General features: G+C 44.0%; 1 protein-coding gene across 2 annotated transcripts in view; it reads left to right on the top strand.

Moving 5' to 3' along the window:
• Nucleotides 1–20,338, top strand: part of THSD1 (thrombospondin type 1 domain containing 1) — a 28,199-nt gene that overhangs the window by 5,259 nt on the left and 2,602 nt on the right. For both annotated transcript variants that reach the window (XM_065862635.2, XM_065862626.2), the window contains exons 2-4: nt 1,183–1,322; nt 6,711–7,679; nt 16,343–16,501. In XM_065862635.2, the coding sequence (XP_065718707.2) occupies nt 1,265–1,322; nt 6,711–7,679; nt 16,343–16,501 (1,186 nt within the window). In that variant the 5' untranslated portion in view covers nt 1,183–1,264. The remainder of the gene's footprint in view (nt 1–1,182; nt 1,323–6,710; nt 7,680–16,342; nt 16,502–20,338) is intronic.

The following is a 20,338-nucleotide window of genomic DNA, read 5'->3' as shown; positions in this document are numbered from 1 at the left end:
GGCTTTTAGTGAGCAAAGCCATGCCGTTAGGCTTTTCTTAGAAATTATTCTCTCCAGCCACTTGGCACGGAGAACAGTTTAAAAAGCTTTCAAATAACACGTCTGCTGTCTCTTAGTTCCAGAAGTCTAGCAACGTAATTGCTGAAATATCTCATCTGTGATTCCTAAAGACATACCTGATCTTTGCCATACCTGGTTCCTCCGTTTTACCTTTATGTTCCGCAGCTTTGATCCCTCCTAATTTAGGCCTGCTGCAGTGACAGATTTCTCTCATGAAGTTTGGTTGTAAACTTCATGGAACAAGAACTTCCTTCCACGTTAGCATGACAGTGAGCACAGTAAGACTGACTTGCCGGCGCTCCTATGCAGTGCAATTCTTATGTTTTGAGAACAGTTTCCTTGAGCTAGATCGTATCTTTTTAGATTCCCCCCCCCAATTCTGTTTCTGAAGCGAACTGTTAGTTTTGCTGCCATCATTGTGCTTCCGACCTGTGTTATGTGATTTTTAAGAGATTCAGTAACACTAGCCTAAAGCACATGGACATAAACTTTTGAAACTTGCTGAAAGGAACACTCTTTGGCTAAACCAAGGCTGTAAACTTAAAAAACTGGAGGAGAAGCGCAAGTTAGCACCTTCTCCATCTGATCAGTCTGCATGACATAAAAGCCAGTCACAGGTCTTTTATAAATCTCTTAAGATAAGTAAATATATTACTAGACCTGAAAAACAGTGTAGTTTGAGGACCAAAATAGTAACTTTCTACCAAGTTTCTTTCATGCTTGAAAGCAGTTGACAGCAAGTGATATAAATTGTGTAGCAGCAATAAATCTCCAATACGGATATGTGCAGAGGTCAGAGTTACATTTTGTATAGATACTTGTTATTTTGCTACCATGAGTCTAGATCTTAATATGAGACATGCCCAGCAGCAGTTACTGCAGTGCAAAGGTAAGTTGTTGTGATGTGTTTTTGTTCTGGCTCAGGAGCTGACATTTCAGGTGGGAAAATTTATTGTACAGTGAATTGTAGTTGATACATTATTACAGCATTAGTAATTTTTAAGTAAATGGGAGAAAAGTGTTGACTTTTAGTGTGGGTTTTTTTTTACTTATTAGTGAGATGTCTTCCTTCTTGTATCCTGTGAATCAAAGTTAAAACAGCTGTAATTTTTTAACTTTCAGGTGTTCTTGGAAAAAAGTGCCTGCACTTCAGAGCTGAAGAAGGACATGAGGAGTAAAAGGATCTGGGATCTCACTGGTCAGAATGAAACAGATGTTGAAAGATTTTTCAAATCTATTGTTAGTAGTGCTCTGTGACTATGGTGAGTATTAGAGCTGTCAAGGGAATATTGTGAGATGTGTGTTCATACGGTGGATTTGGATGGTGCTGTTTTCAGGTGATGTGTTGAAATCAGGTGTCACAGAAGCCACCACTGATATGCTCAGAATATAGACTAGATCTTATGCAATATTTAGGTGGAAAATGCAGCTTGCATAACCTGCCCCTTTAGATCAGAGTGTCAGGAACCTTTCCTGCTGTAAATTTGCTCAGAAAAATAAACAAGATAAATGAACGGATTTCTGTGGGCATCATCGAGGGACTGGCTGTGTTAGAAGCAGTAACTATAACTTTGCTCTTTTGTAAGACTCATATTTAATTATATTTAATGAACATTATGGAAGGTAGACCTATTTTCGGTATCCGTACCAGAATGGGGGGAACTGTGCCATACAACTACCTGATTCTCTCCATTAACTGTAAAAGGAACCTGTGGTGGTTGGCTAAGGTGTAAACATCTACAGTACAGGTAACCTCCTGTAACTGAGTGAGCTCCCTATCTGATGGACCAAAGCTGCCAGTTAGAGAACTTTTGAGAACAACAGAACTGTTCTTTCCTCTGACCAAAGGATAAACCAAAGGATGGTATTTGTACTCATTCAATTTTAGTCATGTAAAATTAGGCAGCCAGGCAGAGGCAATCAGTCTCCTTTGAGCAGTCCACATACAAATCAGCACATATTAAAAGCAGCTCTAACCCATCTGCAGTCTGAGATGTGCGGAATGAGAAAGCACCTCCTTCTCACCGTCAGCTGCCAAGGAGGGAGGTTGGACATCCAAGTTCAAATTAGACAACTGTAAGATATCTACAAGCTGAGGGGCATCCTGTGCGTGGCATCTTATCTCTTCCAAGAACGTACTAAGTGGGAAGTAGATTTGCAAACTGAAGTAATTCCTTAATACACAGTGAATTAGAAATTTTGTAAATGTGACTCTTAATTCCTGAATAATACGTTTTGAAAAATTACATTCTTAATTTAAAAGCAGGTGTTGTTCTGACAGCTGCAGTACTTTGTCAAACCATGCTAAAGGATTAAGTCATGCACTGCTGAAATGTCTCTAGCGTGGAAAAAATGGAAAAAGGATTGGTTAGTCCGTGCTTATGGAATGAGCTGTAGCAGCAGGTAGTTCACACACCAGATGGCTGATGATGTCTTGCAAAGGAGAGAAATGGACAAAAAAATGGATGCAGTTTGCTGTCCTTTTGTAAGCGAGAAAAATCTGATTATAGGTAATGATTGAATACTAAGTATGCTCAGCTACTCAGGCCTCTATTCTTGCTCCATCTCCACGCTAGAACAAGGGATCACTACAAGGTGTAAAGAATCTAGAATTGCCATCTTTTAGATGACCTTCATTCCAGTAGATGTGGAGATACTTTCCTATGGCTTTTAGTACCTTTTCTTCTTTTAAGAAGACAAACTAGCCAAGTTAGGAACAGTGCACTGAGTGGGGAACACAGTGAAGGTAGGTATTAAATTCACTTAACCCAAGAAGTGAGGTGAATTATTGCAATATCCTCTGGTTCTTGGTGTCCTGTAGAAGTTCACAACTAGTTGGCTCGGAGGTAAAAGCTATTATTCCTGAACTTTATAGAGCGTGGCACAGTAAGTAATTACAAGCTGCAGTTAAAGAGCAAAATCTCTGCTGCAAACTTGAGGTGTGTCATCTTTTGCCTTATTTCCAGTTCAAGGGTAGTCTATAATTCAGAAAATTACTTTCGAACTGTTCTGCATATGCACTACACATCTTTGAGTATCAGATGTGTACAAAGTCTTTAGATAACTATTTCACTCATAGACTTCTGTGTTTCAGGCCAGGACTATTTTTTAAATGATCCAATATGGTCTGGAAAATTACTGTAGTGCTAAAAAAAGCCCTAACATACAACAAAACAGTATTCTTATTTCTTATCAGTTTTTCTGATGTGTTTGTTCTTCTTAGCTCTGTGCTACTGGTGGTTGACAAGCCAAGAGCACAATGCGAGTTGGCTTAAACACAATTAAAATAAATAAATATCAGAATAGCACCCTCGAATAATTTTTCTTACTCTTCAGTGAAACCAAGGTTTTTCCTTTTGATATTTCTAAGTGTGAGTTCTTGCAAAGGCTCCTCTGGCAGGTTGTTGGCGCCACAGCCAGGCTCTATTCAATGTGAGACCATTGTAATGACAACCAAAAATATACAAATGCATTGAAAGCTGCCCCTGACTGGCTGTTCAAACAACTGGGACCAAGTCTTGGCATGGGACACAGTCACATGCGCAGTGGTCTGGAGGGCAGCTGAAGGAGCTTGTGGTAGAGGCTGGTTAACTCTGACTGACACCGTTTGGAGCATTGTAAAAAAAACTGCTGCATGGACTGTCCACGAGTGCAAAGTTCTTGTGTTACTAACCAAAGATGGGGGGAAAGGATGCTGTGCACTGGGGTGCACCAGCCAGAGCTCTGCCGTGCTGTGATAGCCTCCTCCAGTGGTGCTCACTTCCCTCACCTCCTGAGTCATCTGCATTCGGGGTAATGGGAGCCATGTGGCGGTCCCCTGGCCTCTATGCAGTCCTCCCACACACACACAGACTGGTGGTAATTCTTCTCAACTGAGCCATTCCAAACAAGAAATAGTGCAAGAGAGTCAAGGCAGTTGTAAAAGAGAGTAAGGTCAGTAGAGCAGTAGATACAAACATCAGTGCTTTCCATTACTGTCACTTGAGTGTTTTTGCTCTAAGTGTGAAGTTGAAATTTTTCATGCTGAGTTTTTGCCATGGTCTGATTTGTTTTTCCCTTGTAATGTTTCAGTTAAGTTGAATCTAGCCAATTCCTTCAGAGAAACGCTTCATTTTGCCCGTGTTCAAATAAATAAAAACCCTGGGGAACTGTAACACAGTTGTGGGAACTTCACATTTGTTAGGGTGCTCACAGTGGCCTGGAACATGCTTTCTGCTGCTCTGGTGAGGATTTGCCCAGGCTTGGCCCAGATCTAAGCCCTTGTGGATGAGTTAGCAATGAAGTTCTCTGAAGGGTCGAGCATGCCCCAAGTCCTGCTGGCTCTTGCCAGCCCTGTGCAATGCTGTGCATGCTCAAGGCCAGGGCAGCAGAGTTCCCCCTACATTTGTATTATCAGGCACTAGAGATGCTTGTCCTGTGCTCTCTGCTGTCAGGCTAGCAGTGAGCCAGAAAGGTAGGGACTTGCTGGAGGTAATTGCAAGCCCAGACAACAGGAGAAAGTAGAAGAGCTGTAAGGCAAACAGACAAGGGCAGGAGTTTGGAGAACCATGGTAATGGTAATAGATATAGGATAGTACCCAACAGATATTGACAGAAGGTGACAGTAGGAACAAGACTGGAAAATATGGGTAGGGACAGGTGACAAAACCAAAACATGAAGAGCAAGGAGAATGCGTTGCTGGGCAATTTGTAGAGAGCCATTTTTCACAGGCATTCAGGGTCTGTTTCCTACTGTCTGAGTGCCTGAGTTGAGATCAGGTTTGCTGGGGTGCCTTGTGCTCCCCACAGCTGGGATCAATGGGATCCTGCTTTGGATGTCTGAAGGACCATTGTATTTAAAATCAAGTCCTGGGTTTCTTGGGGCATCCACAATTAGCTGATACTTGACAGTTTTCACCTTTATGCTTGGTTCCTAAAACACTAAACAAGAAGAGTGACATCGTCTAATCTTTCAGGGATATTGGAAGGATAAACTCATTAATATTTCTAATGCACTAATAGACTATGATAAGAGCACAATAGAAGAGTCCATAAGAGAAATGAATAATTCTGTGTTATCAGGATGGATTTTGGATGGTGTACAGTCAATAATACATGGGACCACCCATGGGAGGATGAGAACAAAAGAACCTTTTGGTAATGAGCACCATCCATCTGCCAATGAAGCAGCTTCTTGTGGAAAAAATAGAACTGAGTCATGCAAATTAAAGACTGAGTTATAGTACATATGTGTAACAGTTTACACATGATTTATATGTGCAAGGCTGTGTGTGCCACCTTCATTCGGACTTTATGGATGTGGTTGGAGCTGGTTATTTTAAGGACGTGTTAATAGCTGCTGGAGAGTAATAGGCTCTTCTTGTGCACACCGTACCTCACCCTGATGTAAATGTCTATAGCTGGTCAGATGAATTTCTTCCTGAAAATTTTCCCTGCTGACAAGAAAGTGAACCCAAGGTGACTAACTCAAATTAAGGCTTAGAGTGGTAGATGTCTAATATTATATGAAATGAATCCTGCTACTTCTGACTTCTGAGTGCTTGCCTTGGCAGTTGCAGTGTTTTTCCAGCAAAGCTTTCTTTGAGGTAATCTAAAGACATGTGTAACAGATTTAACAAGTCAAAGTATTGTTAGTTGATACTACTTATGAAAGGATTGCTTTAAGTGAAGTTTTACACTTCCGTAGCACCCTCCATCCAAGACTCAGAGACCTTTTCCCAGACAATTAATTAAATGAAGATGTCTCACAGCACATTCTATATCTGGAATAGATGTATGCAGTTCCCGTTTTCCAGATAACCTTTCTGTGTCTGAAATCCTTAAGTTTCAAGCAACACAGAAAAGCTATCTGAGCTAAGAACAGAAATGTGATCTTCCCAATCCATGGCTTTAGATATCATCTATCCCCACTTGTTATGGCATGTCTCGGGATAATTTGGCAACTTGCACAAACACGGTCATGCAAGAAGTACATTCAAAAAGACTGCGCCATTTATAATGAAATGATGTCATTTAGACATGTTGCACCACATCTGAGACAAGAAAAGTGCTGCAGTCACCATCACTGTTATTTTCAGCTCTTTCACTCAAGTGTCTCTGTGATGCAAATGAGCAAAATGAAAGATTCATAAGAGAGAGCAAGAGAAGAGGCTTCAAAAAGCGTCACGCAAGCTTCCTATTTTATTTAATTTAAGGGACATTTTTTATGTGTCTGTATTAAGAAACTACCATCCTTTTTTGGCTAAATTATAGCTAGAGTAAGTAGAACAACAGCTGGCTACTGTGAAGTGGACTTTAAGAATCTGTAAGTGAAAGAAGATGAGAAGTTTGGGAATGTATCCTGAAAAATAAAGTTTTCTGTGAATCTTTTTTGTTCTTGTTGTGTTGTTGTGTTTTGGTTTTGGTTTGGTTTGGTTTTAAACCTTGCTTTTAACCTCTCTGAACATGTTACTGCAGTATACTTTGAGTTGCTCCAAACCATGTCCCTGCACAAAGGAAAGGTGGTGAGCTTTAACTGCTCTAAACTTTAGAAAGGTTGGGAACTGCTTTTTGAACATCCACTTCATAAGTCTATGTCTTCTTCCATAAGGTAGATAAATAATCAGTTGTCTCTTTGGTTCTTAATACTGTTGCGAAACTTTTCCTTTCAGTTCTCGGCGAAGTGGAGTATCTCCTGTTGGAGCGCCCAGGCCATGTAGCCTTCAGCAATGACACAGTGTCTGTGGAATATCAGTACTACGGTGGTGGTGGTAATGTGACAGCAGAGCATCCATCCATCCTATTGCTGGATGCCAGCACCAACGAGATAATTGCAAGAAAACAGCTTCCAGCAAATCAGTCCCAGGGGATTGTAGAGTTCGAGTGTTTCCATTTCAAGAGTGCTGGGGACTTCTTGTTCAGAATGGTCTCTCCCAGCAATAACAGCAGTGCTACCCAGCAGAGCAGAAGCAGCATGTCCACCCTCCATGTGGAGTGGCCTGTATTTCACATTGATTTGAATAAGAGTTCAGAGGTGCTCGGGAGCTCCCTTCAGGTTGGACTTTTTACAAATGAGAAGTTGTGTGCCATGAACGAGACAGTGGTTTCACTGGATGTGATATTCACCAGCACCCTTTATGAATTCAGAAGGGTAAGCTCTGATGAGACTCTGGGTGTTAGAACTAGCAAAAGAATCCCACTCTCTAAGTCCCAGTGGGTAGAGTTTGATTGCCCACCTGTTGGTCAAGAAACATACATCACTGTGTTACTGAAATCATTAGAAACACATTCCGTCATTGCCTCCATGGGACCCATAGATCTTCTTCACAAATTTGGATACAGACTGGTTGTGGCACCAGAAGTAACATGCAAAACTTTGGTTCAGGTCTTCGTAGTCTCTCCACCGTGCACTTCTATCAGTGGAAAAATTGTCGTCTATAAAGAGGCTCTCAAGCATCCTAGTCAAAGAACAGCTTGGCTGTATGAAAACACCCTTCACCCAGGAGACAACAGGACAGAATTTAACTGCACTTTGTTTGACGTGGGGAAGAACAAATACTGCTTTGACCTTTTTAATTTTTCAAACCGAAGTCATTTCCCAACAAGAGCTAAGGAATGTATGGTGATCCAAAGGAATATGGGTTTGTACTGATGTTTGTCCTCTTTTAGCCAAAAACATCACTCTGCCCAGCCAACATGGGCAATGACAAATAGATTTGATTGTAGTGTTTCCTACTGAATAGCTACTTTCTGGGTCTTCTACAGCAGACAAAATAGTTGTAATATCATGTGCAGATGGGAACAAGACAGAGTAGGCTGTTACATAGAGACATACACAAGGGCATTTGGTAGCAGATGCCACTGTGGTACCTTAAAACTGTGCTACGTTAACACTAAGTACCAATCAAAAATGTTTAGGACATTCTGAATGGTGTATCTATCTAGTCTGAGTAAAACTCAAACTTGTGTCTCTCAGTGAGGCAAGAACCTATTGCAGGAGATCTGGCTGATTTTAGACACTAAAGGTAGGATTAGTCTTACCTACCTTTAAGTGTCTAAAAGCCAAGGGTCCAACATAAAGTAGTTGTTTAGCTTTTTAGTCAAGACAGGTGTCCCACAAAGGTCATGGGTATAGAAGGTAGATGGGCTGAATCCTCACCTGGGTGTCTTTTTCTCTAGCCCATTTGCTGTAGGAGTTTAGAATTCTACCTGTTAGATACAAAATTTTGGTGAGACGAATCAGGATTTGGCCATAGAAAAAGACACTGTCATGTCACTTGGACAGCTTGTGGGTTTTTCAAGCAGGCTTTCAAGCATGTCTCTGCTACTGCTTAAAACAGACCAGGGTACGTTTTCTGACCCATGAAGCCACCTGACAGATCATGGGTCACATTTGTATAGCTACCCTTTTCCTCCCAGAAACTATTAGAATCATGCAAACTGCCAGCTAGGGACAGTGTGTGGTCCATATAGTCCTTCGGGCCATGACCAGGCATGGTCTGGGAGAGTGCTGGTTGGAAGATGCCAAAACCATCTCCAGGAGCGTGAATGATCATGGCTAAGGAGTGATCACAGTTAAGAATGAACGCAGGACAGAGCTGGAGCCCATTCCTCATCCCTGTTTAGGGAGTATCTATACATCCTATTTATATCTATACCTCTTATGCAGATGTGGCTTCAGAGGTGGCAGTCCATGGTTTGGCAGAGTCTACAAATCACAGTAGCATGGCAGAGGAAGCAGATGAGCCAAATGTCCTTCTCATCCCTCATTTGTGGAGGGCAACTACAGTGAGACATGGGCTGTATGTGCACAAGGAGGTTGGGTTGTGTTGCCTACACCCTGGAACGGAAAAGTGAATGTTCTCATTTGGAGCAGGCTAATGTCCATACATAATGAACTAGTCTTTTCCATCTGCATGCTTTAAAGAATTTGGGTTGAAAGGTGTGAGATGTACACCATTTTCTACACCTCCCCGCCCTGGTCTCCCTGAAAAAGAAGTGCAGGAACTCAAGCCAAAAAAGGGTCATTGTACTTCATGGGCAGGTCTCTGGAGCGGGGTCATCAGGAGACCAGGCGTGTAGGACATGCTCCATAGAACACAGTCTAGACGCAGTCTACCTTAATTAGGTTCCTAGCATCATGCGGTCTTACTTTCCACCATTTCATGGATTCTAAAACTGTTAGCTCTTTAATTAGCACTCTGTACTAAAAATGACCTCTGTTTTCACCATATGCCAAACTTGGTACGTAGTTCTTCTCTTCATCTGAACTTCCCATCTGCATTTGTTGTTGGCACTCTCTCTCTTCCTTTGGCATAAGATAGTCTGTCTTAAAAGGAAAGCATAGTATTTTCTTAATGGAGATAATTCTGAAGGAAAAAGGAAGAGAGAATCATAATGCTTTCTCTGTGCTTGTGTGGTATGTTACACTGATGTGATCTAGATAATTACCCTGACAGATGAATACCTAGGATATGACATAGATATGTTTCTGTGCCCAATATTTGACTTTTAATTGATGAGATCCACATTAAGCAATGACTCCATGCAATCCACTTTGTTTCCTTGGGTTCCCCGATAGCACAAACCTTACAACCACAGTCGAAAGAATCAGACTGTGCCTGTGAAGAACAGAGTAAAGTCAATAGCTGCCAAGTTTGAAGTGTCAAATCTACACAGTCGATGAAAGTGAAACCGCACCGCATAGCCGTAAATAAAATGTCAACCTGAAATTAATTAGACTGCAGCACATCTGACTTCGTGCCTGTATCTGCAAGACTTCAAAGCCCGAGGCAGCATTTGAAAGGAGCGGGGTGTTCTGGGAGGGGTGCGTCAGCCTGGAGCCACGACAGGCAGAGTGAACCTGCACCGCCAGCCATGGCCGTCCCCCTCCCCGCTGCCTTGGGAAGCCCTGTCCTGGGCTCAGATGTGCCCCTCATCCTGTGGCAGGGCACTGGGAGGTGGCCTGCACAGACCTGGACACCCGAGAGATGTTGCTGCACAACATCTCCCTCAAGTCACTCATTTTCTCCTTTGGGCTTCCTGAGCTCACCCAGTCTCAGGCAAGGAGAGGTGATAACTCCTCTGGTCAGGGCTGCAGTGCAGCATGGGCCATCGCTTTTCATCCAGCTACCCTGGTGTTGAGCCCCACAGCTAGGTTTGGCGTTCCACTGCCCCTTGCCCCCAGAGTTACCCAGTCTTTTGTTGAAGGCACCACAAAACAGAGACTCTTGTAGTAATTTCTCTCAGTACTCTGCCCTGATTTTATTTTTAAGGGAAACTCTGTGTGTTTCATAACTAAAGCTCATCTAGCTTCATCCTCTGGTGACTAGATCTTAGTCCGCTGCTCTCTGCTAGAGGAGACAGCTGTTTCCCATCCATGGTCTTCCCCCCACAAAGGCATTTGCACATCCAGATCATCTCAGTCCTTCCAGATAATATCAATGTTCTTTTTAATAAACTGAAAAGATTGAGTCTTTAATTGGAAGGCATTTTCTTCAGGATTTGATTAATTTTCTGTGTCTTTTTGGCTCCTTTTCCATTTTTTTTTTTAACAGTACTTTTTATTTGACAACAGAAGTACCAGCTTTGGCTGCTATTTTTGATGTCCTCCTCACCAGTGCTGCTTGGGCAGTAGCACCCCTACTTAACTGCTCCTCTGCTTTAATTTCCACCCATTTCATTAGCTAATTTTGTTGTAACTTTTATCCTGTATACTTCTCTTGAGCTGTTTTTGCATATGACCTTTCAGTATGTAATCTACCATCCTGCAGGTACAATTTGTTTTCCGTCTTCCTACTTTTTACATTTTCCTGATTTGTAATCCACTTTGCTTGAGTTATCCTAACTTAGCAAGTAACCTATGTTGCTCCATATAACTGTGCTATTCACTTATGTCATCACAGGAGTGACGTATTTTCTCAGTAAGGGTTTTATATTTACTTCTGTGTCAACTAGGCAAGCATTGTACAGCACCGAGCCTTATATGAATCCCTTTGGAATTTCTCCAAGTGCCTTCCCACTTGGTGATGGTTTTCTGTTGACAATTCCATATCAAATCTGTCACTCAGCCAGTTCTTACTTCGTTTAGCATATGCTCTATTATTATGAAGCAGAGATATTGTCTTGTAAAAAATCAAAGCTCCTAAATCATTAAAAATATCTTCATCCAAACCACAGAGGATGAGATAAAAGATTATTTTGCCACACCCTTTTTCTATAGATCAGACATTAGTTGTATTCCTGACTCTTCACTCCTCATCCTGGCCAGGTTTGGTCCAGCCTGTGTGACAGAAATGTGCCTTGTGTCTGGAGTAGGAAGGAGAAGGCTCGTGGTGGTCCTAAGCCAGCCAGGACAGCAGCTTTTTCAGCCCAGGTCAACAGCTTCAGAACGAGTGTTGCAAAAAGACCTGTGCTGTCTAAGACTGGGGATGTATCTCTTAAATTGGGGAATATGTCTGTGAAATTTAAGTCAGCACTTGAGCAGCTTTCTGTGGACTCCACTGGAGAAACTGTGAAAAAATAGCAGTGAGGTATGAGTCAGTTCATTCATCTCAGTGGGATGTTAACTGTTTCACACAGGTGGCTTAGGCAGAGTCGTGCAGCTAATTTTTTCCCTGTGTTTGACTAGATTATTTGAATGTCTAAGGTAGGAAACTCTATTAGATCATCTCACCCAGCAATAGATGCGTTGCAGGCTCATTCTTTTCAATGCTTTATCCTATATTTTCCTTATCTGGGATTTAAGGAGTGAGACTTCTGCACTCCTTAGGAAGATGTTCCATGTCCTAGCCCGTATCCCACTTGAAACGTTTGGGATGAGACTGATAAAATTAAAGAGTATTGTTACAGCATAGAAATGGGCATATTATCTTCATATTGCTGGTGTTAATTAACTTTCTTTTATGGTTCTTAGTTACACTTTGGAGACTGGTTTCACCTTTGGTGTGACTCCCAGTGAAGTGTCTTGCACTTGCTGACAGCAGAGTTGAATTTTGTTCATCTGCCTTTTGCTAACTGTCTATTTGGAGGTCAGCACGGCATAAGAAGTGCAGCTGTTGCCAGCAAAGGGAAAGAGAAAGGTAGGGGAAGACTTTCTGAATCGAAAAATGCTCAGTAAGGGAGGAATAAGTGGAGTATCTAGGGGTCAAGCAGGGACATACAACTTCCATTAAATTCTTGGTCCCTGAATAAGACTGTATGAATCAGACCTGGCTATTATCTGTAGGAAAATCTGGGAACCGATTAGCTCTATTGCCTGAATCTGTACCTGTCTTGTGTTTATTTAGAAACAGGCAGATTAAGGGGATCTGGGAATGCCAGGGCTGTTTGTGCGCTATCCACTTCTCCTGTTTTAGTGAATGCTTCATCTCCACAGCCCCAGCATTTTAGGAATAAATCAGGTGTTACAGACTCACTGGAATAGCTCTTCACTTCTGAAAAAAATTTTTAGGCTGCATCTCAGCAATACTTAAAGATGCCTGTTTGTAGGAAAAAAGACGGTAATTTGCCCAGGCAGAGTCTAGGTTTTCTTCCTTTAAAGGGAACCTTGTCCTTTCAGTGTTCAAATTAATAATGTGTTGGAGCACACCAGCTTTTCAGTGCTTCATTTCCCTGGAAACAGAGAAACGTGGAACAGGTTAGAAGGGTGCTTTCCCAGGTCTTATCCAAACACCAACATGCGTGCACCCAGTCTCAGGACCTAAAAACTCAGCTTCCACAAAGTGCTCTGCAAGCCCCCAGGCTGGCATAGGCATTTACACGAGCCTCTAAATAATTAGTGATTTTGTCCCGTATCACTGGTGTTGTCGAAGTGCTTCAGACAACCCCGTGCGCTAGGCTGCAGGGGTGATGCTGAGCGTCCCTCACTGACTGCGCTGTTGGATAGCGCTGCGTGCTCAAAGTTCCTACAAACACAGAGATTTGAGGGGAGACACTTATGCAGAGCAACAATTAACACAGTTAATTGCATTTATCTTCCATGTTGGCAGATCTGCCAACTGTCAGCTATTTCAAACTAACTCATCAGTTAGATGTCTTCACGTTGATAATTGATTCCTCAATTGTATGTGAAAAAAATCACACTTGTTAGAGATAGTTTGCAGTGCATACCTTCTGTTTTTTCCCCTGGCACTTTGGATCTGTTTGTCTTTAAGGGAGGTTAATCATTTCATTTCCTTAGGGGAAAATAAACTATGCTTCATTTTCTTTTACATTCTGGTAATTGCAGGAGGTTGCAGAGCAAGTTGCAGGAGTTTAAATCTCCTTTCATGGGAGCGGGAGCATTTCCTGCTCTCCTGCTGCTTAGGGCACATATTCTTGGCCCCAAAGCTACGGATGCCACATGTTTTTGCTAAGGAACTCTGCCCTCAGCTGAAGCCAAAGTCAATAGGAAGTGCCCTAGAGCAACGGGCACATCATAGATTTTACGTCAAAATTAGAAAATTACTCATCCTGAATGTTCTTGTACATTGAAGCCCAGAGGCATCAATGCAGAGGCTACTGAGCACCCTCCACTATCACCAGCATTAGCATTGGAGGCAACAAGAACCTTTCTGGGTCTGGCTCTACACCTGACTGTAATTAACAGAAGTTTAAATGAGCAGAGAGTGTGGAGAGAGGGAAATGGGCTGGCTCATGCTCTGGAAATTACGTCAGGGGCTCACCAAGCTGCTCACATAAAGTAGTCCATGAGGAGGTGGGTGCTTCTTCAGCGAGACTTCCTCTGCCAGTGATGAGGGACACTGCTGGAGCCTTTAATGACACTGATATGAAGAAAAGTGTTGTGAGATCCCCAGATATTATGATACAGTGAAGTCTTTTGCAGGAGGGATCAGTGGATCCTTGACTGAGTATTGATTATGGCCATTTTTCTCACTGCCCCCACTGCTACCTCTGCTTGCTGCTTGATGTGATTCTGCCGCTGTCCAGGGCCTGTACCTTTGAGGGACTCTTTACCCCAACAGACCTCCCCACTTCCCCCCTCCTTGGCATCTTCTCTCTCCTGAACACCGCACACCATCCAGTGTGGCTCCATTTTGCACATTACTGGGAACAGACGGGATAAGAAGTGTGAAAGCTCAGCCTGCCCCTGGGCTCCTCTCCCCTGCTCTCGCAGCTCTCCAGCTCCATCGGCTCAGGGGTGAAAGCAGAGAGGTGTGTGAAAAGCACAAAGTGAAAGACAGCCTGGGGTCACACATGCTGGAATATTGTGGTGGAGTCAGCAGTAAATAGCCGGGGAGGTAACTTGCTGTTGTGTGGGCTTAAAACCACAGCACTACTGGGGTGTCTCACCGTGCCCATCTCTGCTCTGCATCAGGCAAGGCAGCTCTGCTGCAACGTGTATGCACACAGATGTGCATGTGTCCAAAGCTGTGTGCCTTTTTGGGCTCCACAGGATAAAAAATTTATAAAGCTGCTGGACAGTGTCCAGAGTAGCGCCATGAAGTTGGTGAAGGGTTTGGAGGGGAAGCTGTATGAGGAGCAGCTGAAGTCACTTGGTTTGTTCAGCCTGGAGGAGACTGATGGGAGACCTTATGGCGGCTACAGCTTCCTCACAAGGGGAGGAGGAGGGGGCAGGTGCTGATCTCTTCTCTTTAGTGACCAGTGACAGAACCGGAGGGAATGGCAGGAAGATGTGCCAGGGGAGGTTTAGGTTGGACATTAGGAAAAGGTTCTTCCCCCAGAGGATGGTGGAGCACAGGAACAGGCTCCCCAGGGAGGTGTCACGGCCCCAAGCCTGACAGTGATCAAGAAGAGACTGGACGATGCCCTCAGACACATGGTGTGAACTGTGGGGTTGTCCTGTGCAGGGACAGGAGTTGGACTCAATGGTCCTTGTGGGTCCATTCCAACTCAGGACATTCTATGATCCTACAAGTGCCCACACACACATCACAGTCCTGGCTGACAGCACAAGCGTGAGCTCAAAACCTCCGGGCCCCATCATGCAACACAGGCGAGAACGTGCACGCAGGAGCAGCCCCGCTCATTGTGTTGTGCTGCTCACATTAACATTATTCATACTGGTGTGTTCACAAAAATGTGTAGGACAGGGCCCAAAGCAGTTGAATTTTCATGTTTATTAAAATACGGCTGTATTATTTTTTTTTGAGAGAGTTTTAAAAATAATAGTACACTATGAACAATATAGCAACCAATACAACATGAAATCATGAAACCATTCGCAGTCATGCAACACTGTCTACTTCTTTAACATCATAAATTGTTCTCTGATCAGGACGTCGGTAGCATGCTAGCAGCAAAGCAAATTAAAGATCATGACCAGTGTTGGTGGTAGCAACATCATAAATTGTTTAAAATAGCAAACTGTAGCAAATCTGATCAACATTTTGTGATTTAGCTGATTTTCCACTTTATCTGAGAGCGCTGAAATGGAGTAAGTAATCTATTGTTTTTCTTTCTGGCACATTTCAAACCCAGGTCCCTGAGTCAACTGATGCATAAGAGGGTTCCCAGCATATCTGTCAGTAAAGGCTGCACCTGGACTCATGCATTGGTTTGGAATTTAAGAAGTTGTGGTCCTGTTTCAGTGTCACAGCTGTCAGATATGGGCAGGAGTCCCTTTCTCTCTGTAAAGTTTGAGTGTCGAACACTGGATGAAGATGTTGTCTAAGCAAAAGAGGGTTTTCGTTACACATTAAAAATTATAATGTTTGAGGTAGCATTAGAACCTGAGTTTGCTTCCACTTAAAATAAAAAAATGAACCTGTAAAATTTCATCTTGAGTTAATTGCCTAACCATAAACAATAAAACAGTAGGGACCTGTAAGCTGTCAAATGAATGATTCAATAACACGTTTATGTGCTGAGAAGATAATAAAGAGAAAAACCAATATTGCTGTTTCATTAGCCCTTGTAGGCTTATCCTCCTTTCATAATCATATAAATCAAGAGTAACTACATTTAAGTCAATGAAGTTATCTTGCTGTAAAAGCACTATTTGTCAGGCAGGAATTGGATGAATATATAAATTACTAACCCATTCCAAAGATTTGTGGATTAATTTCCATTTGCTGTTGTTCCAGGCAGAACCTGCCTGCCAGTTGACTGACCGCTGTGTTGCTGGCTGGCACTGGAGTGAAGAAAGGAAAACAAAAAGTGGGAGTCTTGCTCCAGACTGATGGGAACAGGAGCAGGTCCCTGGATGCTCTTTCGGTGTTGCCAGTTGCATTGCTTGCTTATTTATTGCTGTTTTTCTTAAATAAGAGAAGACAAATGGCTATGTCTTTAAAGGAAAGAAGGCAGACACGTTCCTTATTGCTGTGAGTTTCTGTATTTGCAGAAACGTGGAGCCCGTGGCAGCCCTGGAGCCCCTGCAGCGTCACCTGCGGGGACGGTGTCCGCGAGCGCTTCCGAGAGTGCCTCACCTCCTCGCCCACAAGACCAGTCTGTGCTGGACCGCCGAGGGAGACGTCCTTGTGCTCGCTGGAGGAGTGTTTGTGTACGTAGCTCTGCTGTCCTCGTCCCTGTGACCTGGCAGAATCAAAGGGCCTGTTATTAGAAGGGCTTTGTGAAATGGAAGCATCTGACCTCTCCTTCAGTCATATTGGTTTTGGGGAGGTGTCACATTCCTGTGGTTGATGTAGTAGGGTGGGAGCCTACATGCATTTGCAGGACAGCTGGAGATAGAGTTCCCAGGAGTAAGAGGATTTCTGCATGCTGTGAGTGCCATGGAAGGCATTTAAAATCTCCAGCATGGTTGGGAAAGGGCTGGAGGAAAGATACCAGGGCAGCAGGACAAGTTCAGTTCTAGGCAATGGAAACCTATTAAAAAGTGGAAACCTATTAAAAGAGGGTTGGTTACAGCTGGGACCCATGGTGAGGGGTTCCCACTTTGGGAGTTTTTTGAGGTGGCAGTGCCAGGTCTCCACCTGCTCCAGCTTGCCACCACTGCTATCTGGTGACAGGGCAGGCTGGGTGGCACTGCTGGGTGGCAAGTGGATGCAGATACAGGAGACCCGAGCCTCCTGCAAGGCGAGAGGGAGTTACAGCAGCATGCAGCTGCTCCTTGGTGGGGCTGGATGAGGCTGTGCCAGCATCATTGTCAGATGCTTGCAGCCAGCATGGAGGGCAGGAGAAGTGGCCCCTTTCAATGGGATGATGGTGCTCAGTCCACATAAAACTTTTGCCTCTTGCAAACTCCCTGTGAAAAGGGAAGGTTCTGGTGCCAAGGGGCTCTGGAGTCCATCTGCTCAGAAGCTGGCTGGTCGAGAAGCTCCGGTGCCTTCCCCATCCCACAGGTGCCATAGCCTGGCAGGGATGGGGGAAGGAAGGTGCACAGGGCTGCGCAGGCTCCAAGGCTCTTTGGCTGTAACTGAACAGATACTTTAAGCTCTTACAAATGAAGCAATGCCTTACCCCTTGCTTTAGCTGCTTCCACGCTGCTCACTTCCTTGCACTGACAAAAGTTCAGTGTGGAGAAATGGAACAGAGCCAGCCAAAAAATGGACAGTTTGGGGCTGTGGGGAAGTTGCTTATCACATGGCCATTGCAATGCTTGTGCCACTGGAAAGGGAAGGGCAGCAGAAGGGGAGAATGTGTAGCTGGAGCAGCAAGAGGGCAGGACTCCTCTTTTGATGGAGGTGTTGGCTTGAACCAGCTTCAAGATGTTTGTTGAATGAACACCTCAAAAGTATACATGCAGGACTGAAATGTATTGTGGAGCACTGTGAGAAGTGGATTGTATTGAGCAAAAGGTCAGATGAAGGGAAAAATACTAAAAATTTTATTCCATCAAGTTAGGTATTGCATATTGTCAGTGTTCAAGCAGCCCTTGGGATGTTTTAGCAGTTTGTTTTTAAGGTTTATGATGTTTTTAATGACTAGAAAGTGCTGGACATGTGAGTCTGCTTATTTTGTAAAGCTGTGAGTGTAAACAGGGAGGAACAACTCAGACGTTTAGGGCCCCATCTTAAAACTGATGCCCTGCTCTAGGGCTGGTTGTCTTCTCTATGCCAAACTCTCTCAGACTGCTGTGGGCAGTAGTGCCACCAACAAAATGCAGTGGGATAGTTGGTGTTTTTCTACAGCTGGTGCTGGGCTCTGCTATTCTGTACCTCCTATTACCTGCTGGCGAGGTATTTCAGTAAGTACAGTATTTGACTTGGCTCCTCACTGGCCAGTTCCACCCCACTCCTCTGGAGCTCAGAGAGCCACCCCGATGCACAGAGCTCCCCAGAGCGGGGTCCGTGTGTGCGGAGCGTGTCCTGGACACATGCAGAGAAGTGATGGGCCTCTCTGGTGCTTCTCGTAGGGTGTGCAACTGTGCAAGGCATGCAATGGTTTCCAGAGAGGTCAGCTGTCACGTACATACGCAGTCTTGTTGGAGTTACTGTCTGATGGCGCTCAGCAGGTTTGGAGAAGCCTCAGAGTCCAGCGATGTCTCTGGTTTAATAAAGACAGTTTATAGATAGAAAACCCAGATGCATAGGACACCTACACCTTCGCCCCTTGCAGGTGGAGGAATTACTTCTGGAGGAATTACTTCAATTCTCTCTTGCACATGGTTTCTAGTCCTCCTGCTCCCACATCAGGCAGCTTCCTTTACATAATCACCCATGTGATTCACATCTCATTGAATCTTATGTTGCTTAAGATGTGACTTGACACTGTGATCTTACAGTGTTCATCTGCTGCCTGTGTCACCCTTCCCACTCTCTGACTGTCCACGCCTTTCTGAAGCACAAAGTGTTTTTTTCAGCATAACTATGTTTGTAGTCATTAGTCCAGCAGATGGAGCAAATGGCTGAATAAATGAAACTAGTACAGAGTCTAGGGAAGAGATGGAGAGCAGCAAACCTATGTGACCAAGTCCTGTTTTGAACCTCGCTGTTTGCTAGCTGTTAGCTTTCTACTCCAAATGGTACAGCACAATGTGCTTTACAGATAGCAAATGTAGTCTTTAGAAAATAACTGCGAGTCTGAGAAGGATGAGCAGTGAGTGAATTGCTCTGCTGTGGTGGTACTGAGCTGAGCAAATGCTGGTCCTGCCTTCTCCCCTGCGCTCAGCATGTTTACTGCCTGACTCAGGCCTCTGGCACAGCAGAGCTCTGTGCTCTGGGCATGGGGCACTGGGCTGAATACAAGTCCTGGGGATCCTCCAAAAAACACAAAACAGGCAATGGTCATGTTCATTATGCTGATGTCGAACTCAGAGTGACATGAAGATCAAGGTTAATACCAGTCTTGGGGCTGCCAGCTAGCCTGGAGTAAAAGAAATGGGTCTCCTGACCACCCAATGCCATACACGTCTGTTATTGTAGCAGCCTTAGACCTTCTGGTCTGCATTCATCAGTGCCTTTGTGTGTCCTGCACATCTAATAGCTGCGCTACCAGCTCACTGTTGAATTAGTGTTTTTTTGGATTATGAGAAGTATATGGTGTCTGCTTCTCATTATTCTGCAGACACATTTTTCCTATGGCTGGATAGTCACCGTGGTGCAGGCAGGAACACCTGGCGTGTTTTACAGTAAACTGTCACTCTAATGGAAGGCTTTGGCTTCTGGATAAAACCAGAGACTGGGAAGGGTCGTTAAGTGATTCAGTTTCAGCTCACAGCTTCATGGTCAGCTCTTGTTAACTACAACTGAGCAGCCTTTTCCTCCAACAGCATTTTCATGGGCTTATGGAGCTGATGACTGGGGAGTGCTGACACACTAAAATTAGCCGATGGACCAATTCATCCACTTCTAACTGTGCTGTATTCTTCTCAGGGTTGGCCCTGAAATGCTAGAGACCTCGTCCAAAAAAAGAATTATTAATTGCCCATTGATTCAGCCATCTATAATGTGATGCAATGGGCAAGTGAGAGGTTTAAATAGGGCTGTGGAAAGTTCTGAGATGTTCACAGTACAGGTTTGCAGAGTAGTCTTCCCCATTTGAAGGCCCATCTCCTGTCCACAACAGAAGAGTGTCAATACCAGAAAGCTAGGGGCACTAGAGCAATGTCCTCTTCTCAGTTAGGAACTTGCTGTGGAGGGGAAGGTTTTGTCCTCTGTGGCTGGGACATGGGGTGGCATTGGAAGAAGCACCTGCAGAGGGCTGGTTAGAAGAGTTACACTGAATCTGCTAACGCCGCCTCTCTGCTCTTCAAACTCGCTGCAGTTCTCACACCCACTTAAGCATCCTAAAGATAATTTCAATTCTCACACCCACTTAAGCCATCCTAAAGATAATTTTAAAGTGGTACCTGAAGTACTAGCCTGGCTTGGGTTGTTCTTACCCCTTTTACAGTGTTTTTCCACAGAGGACCTTTGTTATTTCATAAAGGAGGGCCAGT

This window comes from Patagioenas fasciata, chromosome 1 (assembly GCF_037038585.1).
Source record: "Patagioenas fasciata isolate bPatFas1 chromosome 1, bPatFas1.hap1, whole genome shotgun sequence".
In the NCBI taxonomy this organism is placed as follows: domain Eukaryota; kingdom Metazoa; phylum Chordata; class Aves; order Columbiformes; family Columbidae; genus Patagioenas; species Patagioenas fasciata.
Note: the sequence above shows the minus strand (reverse complement) of the source record. Positions and strands in the feature narration are given on the sequence as shown.